The 11,491-nt window shown below is 35.7% G+C and overlaps 2 protein-coding genes across 2 annotated transcripts; one reads left to right on the forward strand and one right to left on the reverse strand.

Moving 5' to 3' along the window:
• The first annotated feature begins 568 nt into the window (after positions 1 to 568).
• LOC128378441 (immunoglobulin lambda-1 light chain-like) lies at positions 569 to 6,412 on the forward strand. Its single transcript, XM_053337961.1, has 4 exons — positions 569 to 627; positions 720 to 1,042; positions 5,128 to 5,164; positions 5,956 to 6,412. Exons 1-4 carry the CDS (start codon positions 588 to 590, stop codon positions 6,270 to 6,272), a joined length of 717 nt encoding a protein of 238 aa, XP_053193936.1. The 5' UTR covers positions 569 to 587; the 3' UTR covers positions 6,273 to 6,412.
• A 1,708-nt stretch (positions 6,413 to 8,120) lies between these two features.
• On the reverse strand, positions 8,121 to 10,433 carry LOC128378445 (immunoglobulin lambda-1 light chain-like). Its single transcript, XM_053337963.1, has 4 exons — positions 10,379 to 10,433; positions 9,976 to 10,301; positions 9,215 to 9,248; positions 8,121 to 8,437 (listed from the first exon to the last, which is right to left on the reverse strand). Exons 1-4 carry the CDS (start codon positions 10,416 to 10,418, stop codon positions 8,121 to 8,123), a joined length of 717 nt encoding a protein of 238 aa, XP_053193938.1. The 5' UTR covers positions 10,419 to 10,433.
• Positions 10,434 to 11,491: the final 1,058 nt, after the last annotated feature.

Genomic DNA, 11,491 nt, shown 5'->3' on the forward strand with positions numbered 1-11,491 from the left:
CTGATAAATATATCTTCATCTAGTTTTACTAATTTACAATATTATTTACAACATTATCTGATACAAATCTGATAAACTGAGTAGAAACTGAAACTGTTTATTTTCTTATGTCAGTGAAGCATCACTTCTCTCCTCCCTCTCTTCTTAACCAGGATGCAGCTACAGGCCTCCTCTCCTTATTTATAGCTATATGTAAATGACGAGGTCAAGTGTAAACTCTCTGTAAAGTCAGAGGGAAGTTCCCATGACTGAAAACGAAATAATAATGTTTGTTTTAAATTTTTGTACATCAAGGACCCTGTACACCTTTGCAGAACCAAAGCATGTTCATAATATTTGTTTCTTAAAACCATCACTTGAAACATTTTGCCTTTTAAACTTTTAGCATAATCTAAACGTTGTCCAATAAAACTGTAGGATTTCAGCTATACAATTTTAGCTCCTCCTCCTGTCACTCACTCTCAGTTTCAGTGTTGTTTTAAATTGCTCCTCCAGCACCTCCTCTCCTCATCCTCCAAACCCTCTAATCTGTCAGCAGTAAACTCACTTTCCAAGTTACAAGGCCATTCTCAGCACACACTGACAACATGCTGGGGACCCTCTGCACTCTCATCACTGCTCTAACATGTAAGGAGGCTGACTTACTGCAGCTTTGACCTCATGTTGGATTCATCAGTCTGTGTGTTTCTCTTGACTCCATGTCATCTTGTTGTTTCCAGGTGTGAGTGGTGTGACGGTGGTGACACAGAAGCCTCCTGTTGTGACAGTGAGGAAAGGAGAGACAGCCACCATGGACTGTAACCTGGGGACTGTTAACAACAACATTGCTAGCTGGTATAAACAGATTCCAGGAGGAGTTCCTCAGTTTGTACTATATTTCTATCACAGTAGCAGCGCTCCAACATATGGCTCTGGATTCTCTTCTCCCAAATTCACATCTAATCATCAGTCAACATCAGATTATCGACTGATCATCAACAATGTGGAGGAGGGAGACTCAGCAGTCTATTTCTGTCAAACATATGACAGCACTGTGAGTGAGTGGGTATCACAGTGATTTACACTGTGACAAAAACCTCCTCACTGAACACTTCTGCTTTTTCAGTCTCACATGTGTCAGTTGACAGTGGAGCTATTGAACAGTAATTTGTGTAACATCCTACAGTATCATACAAAATACTTTTTTCAAGCACCTAAATGCTTTTATTGGATTCCCACATGGATCTTTATGGATCTTTGTGTGTTGGCTTAAATAATGTAAAAACAAAATCAACAAGCAAAGCTCCAGTAAATGTACTTCACCCTCCTGCCACCCATTTTTCTTCGAGATAAATCCCCTGGTACACTAGCACTGATGGTTATAATACATCCAGCTGCAGTCAAAGTGACCATCAAACTACATGAGTCCAGTTTCTAGAGACAGACTCCAAGGTCAATTGCTTCACAGAAAAAACGATACAAATCAGTTCATGAAAATCTTATGTTAAACCAACAAAAGGTCATCTATACAGAGATTCCTGTTTTATAATTTAATGACATTAGTCACAATTTGAATTAACAGTAAACATGTTTGTTTGGTTGAGGGGAAATTAAGAAGAATAAAAATACTGAGATCAGAGATACATAATTTACTGTAAACTAGGCATGGGCCAGTATGACATTCTGGCGGTATGATGGCGGCATTGCGATTACAGCTCTAAAATGTTCCTAAAAGTAAGAAAAATAAAGACAGACATGTTAATTTAACCTGAATATACACTGTAATGACAGTGTGAGGGGTCGTGATACTCTAGGCTGCAGCTGCACCACCTGAGGGATTTCTGACCAGCACTTTCTGTCTTTGGCCAGACAAAAAACAGCTCATACTGTACCTTAGGAACGGTAGGACTGAAAATTTGGCGGTTTCGGTTATCGTGGCTTTTTCACAGAGGTGTTCACAAGTCATTTTTTGCAAGTCCAAGTCAAGTCTCAAGTCTTTGAGTGAGAGTCCGAGTCAAGTCTCAAGTCTTTGAGGGTCAAGTCCAAGTCAAGTCTCAAGTCTCTGGTTAAGAGTCCAAGTCAAGTTTCAAGTTTCTCGCAAACACTAAATCAAATTCAAATTCTATAAGCTATAAAATCCTCTATATAAGACAGTATTGATGATTGTTTCACTAGAATCTACAGCAATGTGACGTGGAAAAAATAAAAAGGATTGTTTCAATTTCATAACTATTTTTCTTTAACAAGAGTTTTTTTTAACAATGCCGTAAAATACAATAAAAGAAATAACCGTTATGGTTATTACAGTATGACTCCTCTCTCTTCCTCTCTCTCTCTCTCTCTCTCCCTCCCCCTCACTCTCTTTCTCTTTCTCTCTCTCTCTCTCGATATGTGACAAATATCCTTCTTGATATCTAGAATAGGCTGCTTGGGTATGACTCTTATAAAGCAGTGTAGGTGCTCCACTCATTTTTTACACATAAAACGCCACTGGGTGACTGTACTGTAACTTAACTGAAGACAATGTCACAGAATAATCTTCTGGCACACCGTTATGAAATGTTAACTCAGCCTGTCACATCATATGGCCAGCAGCAAGAATGTAACGTTAATATTCGTTTGAGAGCTAATTGCTAATTTTAACGTCTTTCACATTAGCAAGTGACTGACCGGTCTGGGTGCGTTTTCAGATGCCGGATGAAGTTTGAAGTGGTTGAACCAAAATCTTGAATCTTCTTGTTGCACACTTTGCACACTGCTGTCCGTTTGTTGGCTGACTGCGTGAAGGCATTGTAGCCAAATGTAACGATCCAAGGGACTCCTGTTGGGCTTCTTTCACTCGCTATTGTCTTGAAATCAGAGAGTTTCTAATACATTATACAGTAGTAGACGGGCTCTGCTCGAAATGCGCGCGTACACACGGCGCGTGCGTGATGTTGGTGTTTACTGTCATCCTCAGTCACAGCCAGAGATCACTTCCCAAATGCAAACAGAGAAGACGAATGACAGATAATAAATAATGAGAATATAAATAACATGAAAATAATGGTCATTTGCGAGTCTCCAGCCTCGAGTCCGAGTCAAGTCTGAAGTCTTTTGAGGTCGAGTCCGAGTCGAGTCTGAAGTCAATGTGTACTGCGACTTAAGTGCGACTCGAGTACGAGTCGCAAGTCCGAGTCACCAGCTCTGCTTTTTCATTTCACAGTATACCTTGAACACGGTTATCATCCCATGCCTACTGTAAATCTTTCAACACTGTTTACTGCACATAATATACAACATTTCCTTAACTTTATTGCACAAATCCTTAAACATTAATAGTATATTTTGTGGTCGATATAATTATTTAAAAATCAGTATAGAAAGGTAAATTGGTGTATCCTGTGAAGTTAACAATATTCATTCTAACAGAATCCAAAACACAACATAAAGATATAAATATGGCTTGTTTTATAATCCATTGTGATCTCTGCTTCTCTTGATGACAGATAATCATGTCTGCATTCATAAATAAGTGATGTGAGCATAGAGACACAACACATCTAAATACTTTTGTGATGTTAACAACATATATGATCATAAACAACCACAGCGAACTTCTTTGAAATATTTTGATGTGAAACAGACACATTCCTCTTTTTATTTTCCATTTATACACATCAGTAATCACCTTTTACCAGGTGCAATCAGATTGATCAATACAATTTTGAGAATATTTACACTTTGTCTATCAGGAATAAATCACATTGTCACAATCATTTCATGAGAAGAAGTAAAAGATATTTTATTCCAACTTTATGGGCGACCGAGTATGATGTTGTTGATTTATGAATGAAAATTATGTGTGTTGAAACTCCTCCTCCCCCACTTGTCCTCTCTTCAGTGTGTTTATAAGCTTCAGTCTCTCTTCTCCTCACACTCCAACCCTGCTCACCTCTCAGCTGGACAGTAAGAGACGTTTACACCACACACTGACATCATGCTGGGGATCCTCTGCACTCTCATCGCTGCTCTAACATGTAAGATATTCTTCTCATTCCTTTTATATCTCATATTTTTAACCATTTAACTCATGTATTTTTCTGTGTTTGTTGACAGATGTTGATGCAGTGATAGTTCTGACCCAGACGCCTGCTGTCCACACAGTTTCTACAGGACAAGAAGTTGTTCTCAAATGCAACATTCAGACAGATTATGGAAATTATGTCTACTGGTATAAACAGGTTCCTGGTAAAACTCCTCAGTATGTTCTGAGATTTCTCCATTCTCAAAGTTCACCTGAATTTGGAACAGGATTCTCCTCAGACCGATTCAACTCTAAATCCTCATCAAACATAGATTACCAGTTCATCATTAAGAGAGCAGAGACAGGAGATTCTGCAGTTTATTTCTGTGCGACATGGGACAACTCTGCTTCTGCAGCTGTATCACAGTGATTTACTCTGTGACAAAAACCTCTTCACTAAGTACTTCTGCTTTTCCAATACCTCACACATCAATTAATGCTCTCTGTAGCTTCATGAGACTTTAAAGATGAATACAAACCAGTGTCATCAATCTATTCTTGAAAACAATCATTTCATATAAGATACCTAACATTAATATTAACTACAAGTAGAGAATTATGGGACCCCAAACAGTGTCAATAATTTATGAGTTCACATATGTCATAACAAATAGCCTGATGAGTACACTATATTATGAGACATCATGTTCTGTGTGTAATTATTTCTTTAGGATTATTTGAATAGTTTCATTCAAATTTGATGTTTGAAGTAAAGATGATTTTGCCAAGAAATAAGTTAAACATAGAATTAATTTGATACCACACTGCATTCAATAATACCAATGCAAACTTTGTTGCATAGTCTGAATCATGTGTTTATGAGAGGAAACATTTCCACCATCATCCTTCTCAATTTATTGATGATATTCAGACTTTTAACATCAACATGAAACCAAAATGATGCAACAGAAGATTCAGAATCAATCCTCAAGTCCAGCAGTGTTTTGGATTATAAACACACTGATGAAGGGAACGAGATGTTGACAGTGAAAGTTGGTCTCAACAGGATGTTTCAGTTTCACTCCCCTCATTAGAGACAGTCAGGAGGTTTTTGTACAGCCATGTGTACAAACTGAATCACTGTGGTATTCGGACAAGGAACCAAGCTGATTGTGACAAGTAAGTTCTTTTAAACTGATCATAAAAAACAAAATAGATTTATTGTTTCTGATGAATATTAAGAGAAAACAATCAATGTATGTGTTCTTGTTTATAACATTTAACATGTTTTTCTGTGAACACATTTGTTTTCATTCATTTTGTGCTTCAGCTTTGATACCAAACTGTGTGTCTGAAGACAAAGAAAATATTAGCAAATGATCACAGTGTTTAAAATGTTTTCTAGAAATATTGTTAAGAGTAGCTTTTTTTAACATATGTAAAAGGTTTTGATAATTTATTTACATTTAGAGATCAGTTTTAATATTTAAAATCACTGAATAATCTGCTGTAGGAATGTTAGATTATCTGTCAAAAGTGTTTTAGATTATATCACAAAGACTAAATTACTGTCCTTGTGTTATTTAATTACTAATCTTATGAGGTTTATGGATATTTATTTAATTTATTTGAATTTCATATGTTTATTTTATGTCTGTTTTTTGTTAATATTAATAGGCACAACTAAATCATACTTGCCAAAAGTGACTGAAATGATTTGGTATCTGATCATTGTAATCTAATGTCATGATGGACATAATTGTTTAATAATATATCTAATGATTACTAATATTGTTCATATTTTAAGTGATGATTTATTATGTTGCCATCTTAAATTGTATTTCTTCCAAGCACCTAATGAATGAATCTGTTACTGTCATGCTTCTTATGAATGATTTAATTTCTAGTGGATCAGTTTTTTCTTTGACTATAATGTCAGTTATGTATAATTGTCCTTCATGTATTTTCAGGCTCCAGTCTCTCTCCTCCTGTCCTGACAGTCTTCCCTCCGTCCAGTGCTGAGCTCCAGTCCAACCAAGCCACTCTGGTCTGTCTGTCCAGTCAGTCTGTGCCTTTTGCAGATGTCACCTGGTTGTCTGCTGGGAGTCCAATGAGCAGTGGGATCTCTACCAGCACCGCTGTTCAGCAACCAGACCAGACTTTCCAAATCAGCAGCTATCTGTCCATCCAGACGTCAGACTGGAACATGGATAAGGTTTACACATGTAAAGTGTCTTTGGGCTCCCAGACTTCAGAGACAAACATCAACAAGTCAAAGTGTCCCTGAAGAATAGTAGAGGAGCAGAATGAGCATTTCAAATCTGCTTCTTTACTGTTTGTGCTGTTTGCTCATTACAAAGTTTAGATGTTAGAAAAGATGTGTCTGCATGCTTGTAATAAATGTTGTGACAGCTAGGTGGAGGTGTTGTATCAGCTTTGCAATTGTTATTTTTTTTCAAGACTTCTTTAATAAACTAAGCATTGTGATTTAAAAAATAAAAAGCTTGTATTTATTTGTTGTTTATCTGATGTTCATACACTGAGGATTACCATTAATCTATAACTAACAAGTGATTGACCTAATCTAATTAAACTTCATTTGAATCTGTATTATCCTGTTTTAAATTCAGTGAGCTATATAGTTTTTGGGGGGTTATATTTGTGTGTTGAAAAGGTATATATTTACTTCATGAAATGTCACTGTTATTGTGTGCATTTCCAATAAAAGCACAACAGATATCAGAACTTATCAATATTTTTTACCAGATTTGAGTCTAATTCATATAAGATGTCATACAAACTGAGTTTTCATCCTCTGTCAGTGAAGCATCACTTCTCTCCTCCCTCTCTTCTTAACCAGGATGCAGCTGCAGGCCTCCTATAGCTGAAGATAGTGAAGAGGTCAGGTGTTAACTCTGTAAAATCAGAAGATCTTGTCAACTAATTATCATTTCATCAATCATAGCCCCTTCTTCTGTGATAAATTATAATATGTTTCTGAAGGATTGCGATAAAACAAATAGTACAAATAGGCTAAAACATTGATTTATTAGTTTAAAAGAGAATGTGTTGTTATAATGACCAAATCACAAAATGCTTTTTATTTAACCAATAAGTGCAAAGGGCAGCAAAGCTAAAACATTTCCTATAACTAAACAGATTAACTCTAATTACCTCTTTTTTTTTTTTTTTTTTACATAAGAATAGAATTCTTATGAATTTGTCATTTCTAAAACTTCCAACGGACAAACAGCATTAGCAAGAATTAATCAGATACATCTAGTGGTAACCTACTATTCTTCGGAGCAGGAAGACTTTGCTACTGTATGTTTCTATCTGCGCTCTGGGAGCCCAGAGATAATTTACATGTGTAAACGTTGTCTGGGGACCATTGTGAGGGTTTAATGGACAAATAGCTGCTGATGTAAAATCTGATTAGATCTTTGATTTATTAAATGATAATAAATAAAACATCATTGTGTTTCCAGTCAGAGACAGTTTCTTCTGATATTACAGAGCTGACACTTGACCTCTTCATTTACATGGAGCTATAAATAAGGAGAGGAGGCCTGCAGCTGCATCCTGGTTAAGAAGAGAGGGAGGAGAGAAGTGATGCTTCACTGATGAAGGATGAAAACTCAGTATCAGTTTCTACTCACTTTATTTCATTATTTAACATATTAACTGTTAAAAGTTAATAAAATAAAACAAAGTAATATTAATCAAGTTTTCTCCCTGGTATTTATAGCATGTATAAACCCAAAGAATATTGTCAAGTATGAATAAAATATACATATGTGTGTTATTTGTCTCTTTTGGATAAACTGTATTTATCAATGAGAGGAAAATTAAATGTAGTGAAGTTTACATTTATTGCAATTGAACCAATATTGTTTTATATTTTAAAAACAACAAAATAACACAAACTGTTTTATTAGATTGCTTTTATTTAATAAAACAAGTCTTGAAAAATGTAACAATTGCAAAGCGGATACAATACCTCCACCTAGCTGTCACAACATTTATTACAAGCATGCAGACACATCTTTTCTAACATCTAAACTTTGTAATGAGCAAACAGCACAAACAGTAAAGAAGCAGATTTGAAATGCTCATTCTGCTCCTCTACTATTCTTCAGGGACACGTTGACTTGTTGATGTTTGTCTCTGAAGTCTGGGAGCCCAAAGACACTTTACATGTGTAAACCTTATCCATGTTCCAGTCTGACGTCTGGATGGACAGATAGCTGCTGATTTGGAAAGTCTGGTCTGGTTGCTGAACAGCGGTGCTGGTAGAGATCCCACTGCTCACTGGACTCCCAGCAGACAACCAGGTCACATCTGCAAAAGGCACAGACTGACTGGACAGACAGACCAGAGTGGCTTGGTTGGACTGGAGCTCAGCACTGGACGGAGGGAAGACTGTCAGGACAGGAGGAGAGAGACTGGAGCCTGAAAATACATGAAGGACAATTATACATAACTGACATTATAGTCAAAGAAAAAACTGATCCACTAGAAATTAAATCATTCATAAGAAGCATGACAGTAACAGATTCATTCATTAGGTGTTTGGACAATATAACAAACACAAGAAGTAAAAGTAACTGGCAACAAGTGAAAATCATCACCTTAAATATGAACAATGTTGATTATTATTAAATATATTATAAACTAAATATATCAACCATGACATTACAATGATCTGTTATGAAATCATTTCAGTCACTGTTGGAAAGTATGATTAAGTTGTGTCTACCAAATCATTAGGGGAAAAACAGACATAAAATAATCATATAAAATTCAAATAAGTTCAAAACTATCCTAAAACCTCATAAGATTAGTAATTCAAAAATACAAGCACAATAATTTAATATTAGTAACATCATCAAAATACTCTTGACATATCATTTATCATTCCTATAGCAGAGAATTAAATGTATTTAAATATTACAACTTTTCACTAAATGTAGATACATATTTTCTACATTTGTTTAAAAAATATATATTTTTTACAATATTTGTACCAAACATTTTAAATACTATGATCATTTGCTGATCTTTCCTTAGCCTTCAAAGACACAGTTGCTTAGGCACAAAATGAACCTATTTACTGGCAAACATGTTAAATGTTATAAACAAGAACACATACATTGATTGTTTTCTCTTAATATTCATCAGAAACAATAAATATATTTTGTTCTTTATGATCAGTTTAAAAGAACTTACTTGTCACACTCAGCTTGGTTCCTTGTCCGAATACCACAGTGATTCAGTTTGTACACATGGCTGTACAAAAACCTCCTGACTGTCTCTAATGAGGGGAGTGAAACTGAAACATCCTGTTGAGACCAACTTTCACTGTCAACATCTCGTTCCCTTCATCAGTGTGTTTATAATCCAAAACACTGCTGGACTTGAGGATTGATTCTGAATCTTCTGTTGCATCATTTTGGTTTCATGTTGATGTTAAAATTCTGAATATCATCAATAAATGGAGAAGGATGATGGTGGAAATGTTTCCTCTCATAAACACATGATTCAGACTATGCAACAAAGTTTGCATTGGTATTATTGAATGCAGTGTGGTATCAAATTCATTCTATGTTTAACTTATTTCTTGGCAAAATCATCTTTACTTCAAACATCACATTTGAATGAAACTATTCAAATAATCCTAAAGAAATAATTACACACAGAACATGATGTCTCATAATATAGTGTACTCATCAGGCTATTTGTTATGACCTATGTGAACTCATAACTTATTGACACTGTTTGGGGTCCCATCATTCTCTACTTGTAGTTAATATTAATGTTATATATCTTATATGAAATGAGTGTTTTCAAGAATAGATTGATGAAACTGGTTTGTATTCATCTTTGAAGTCTCATGAAGCTACAGAGAGCATGAATTGATGTGTGAGGTATTGGAAAAGCAGAAGTACTTTGTGAAGAGGTTTTTGTCACAGAGTAAATCACTGTGATACATCCTCGTCAGCAGACTTGTCCCATGTATGACAGAAATAAACTGCAGAATCTCCTGTCTCTGCTCTCTTAATGATGAACTGATAATCTATGTTTGATGAGGATTTAGAGTTGAATCGGTCTGAGGAGAATCCTGTTCCAAAGCTGAGTGAACTGTCAGAATGGCGAAATTTCAGAACATACTGAGGAGGTTTACCAGGAACCTGTTTATACCATCTGACAGAACTTCCATCATTTCTCTGAATGTTGCATTTGAGAACAACTTCTTGTCCTGTAGAAACGGTGTGGACAGCAGGCGTCTGGGTCAGAATTATCACTGCATCAACATCTGTCAACAAACACAGAAATACATGAGTTAAAAGGTTAAAAATATGAGATATAAAAGGAATGAGAAGAATATCTTACATGTTAGAGCAGTGATGAGAGTGCAGAGGATCCCCAGCATGATGTCAGTGTGTGGTGTAAACGTCTCTTACTGTCCAGCTGAGAGGTGAGCAGGGTTGGAGTGTGAGGAGAAGAGAGACTGAAGCTTATAAACACACTTGAGACAGGAGAAGTGGAGGAGGAGTTTCAACACTCTACACAGTTTTCATTCATGAATCAACTGCATCATATATGTGGTTTACATGAAATGATTTCATGACAAAGAAATACAGTGTTGAAAGGTGTACAGTAAATTACATTTATCTCTGATCTCAGTATTTTTATTCTTCTGAATTTACCTCAATCAAACAGACATATTTCCTGTACATTTAAATTGTGACTAATGTCATTCAATTATAAAACAGGACTCTGTGTCTAGATGAACTTTTATTGGGTTTACATAGAATTAGCTGCACATTAATAAACAGATAGTTGTTTTTTTCTGTGAAACAATTGACCATGGAGTAAGTCTTATGAAACAGGATTCATGCAGTTTATTTACTGTCACCTTTACTGCAGCTAGATGTATTATAACCATCAGTGCCTGTGTACCAGGGGATTTATCTAAAAGAAAATGATCACATGTTGGGTTTTGAGAACAGCGTCTGACAAGATACAGGAGTGTTTAAACGCTGATTTATTTGACAATGTCAGATTTTAAGTAGGAAGGTGATATACATTTACTGGAGCTTTGCTTGTTGATTTTTTACATTATTTAAGCCCAAACACAAATAAATACTTTTAAATATCTATGTGGGAAACCAATAAAAACCTGTAGGTGCTTGGAAAAAATATTGTACATAATACTGGAGTATGCTACACAAAGTACTGTTCAATAGCTCCACTGTCAACTGACGTGTGAGACTGAAAAAGCAGAAGTGTTCAGTGAGGAGGTTTTTGTCACAGTGTAAATCACTGTGATACCCACTCACTCACAGAGCTGTCCCATGTTTTACAGAAATAGACTGCTGAGTCTCCCTCCTCCACATTGTTGATGATCAGTCGATAATCTGATGTTGACTGATGATTAGATGTAAATTTGGGAGAAGAGAATCCAGAGCCATATGTTGGAGCGCTACTGCTGTGATAGAAATA

The sequence above is a fragment of the Scomber japonicus genome, chromosome 18 (assembly GCF_027409825.1).
Source record: "Scomber japonicus isolate fScoJap1 chromosome 18, fScoJap1.pri, whole genome shotgun sequence".
NCBI classification, from domain to species: Eukaryota; Metazoa; Chordata; class Actinopteri; order Scombriformes; family Scombridae; genus Scomber; species Scomber japonicus.

Excerpts from the sequence above, each read along its gene's own strand:
- LOC128378441 (XM_053337961.1), top strand. The coding sequence starts at position 588 with ATGCTGGGGACCCTCTGCACTCTCATCACTGCTCTAACAT. Across the intron at positions 628-719 it reads TCTCATCACTGCTCTAACAT|GTGTGAGTGGTGTGACGGTG; the intron begins GTAAGGAGGCTG and ends TGTTGTTTCCAG. Across the intron at positions 5,165-5,955 it reads AACCAAGCTGATTGTGACAA|GCTCCAGTCTCTCTCCTCCT; the intron begins GTAAGTTCTTTT and ends ATGTATTTTCAG.
- LOC128378445 (XM_053337963.1), bottom strand. The coding sequence starts at position 10,418 with ATGCTGGGGATCCTCTGCACTCTCATCACTGCTCTAACAT. Across the intron at positions 9,249-9,975 it reads ACAAGTCTGCTGACGAGGAT|GTATTCGGACAAGGAACCAA; the intron begins GTATCACAGTGA and ends TGAATCACTGTG. Across the intron at positions 8,438-9,214 it reads AACCAAGCTGAGTGTGACAA|GCTCCAGTCTCTCTCCTCCT; the intron begins GTAAGTTCTTTT and ends ATGTATTTTCAG.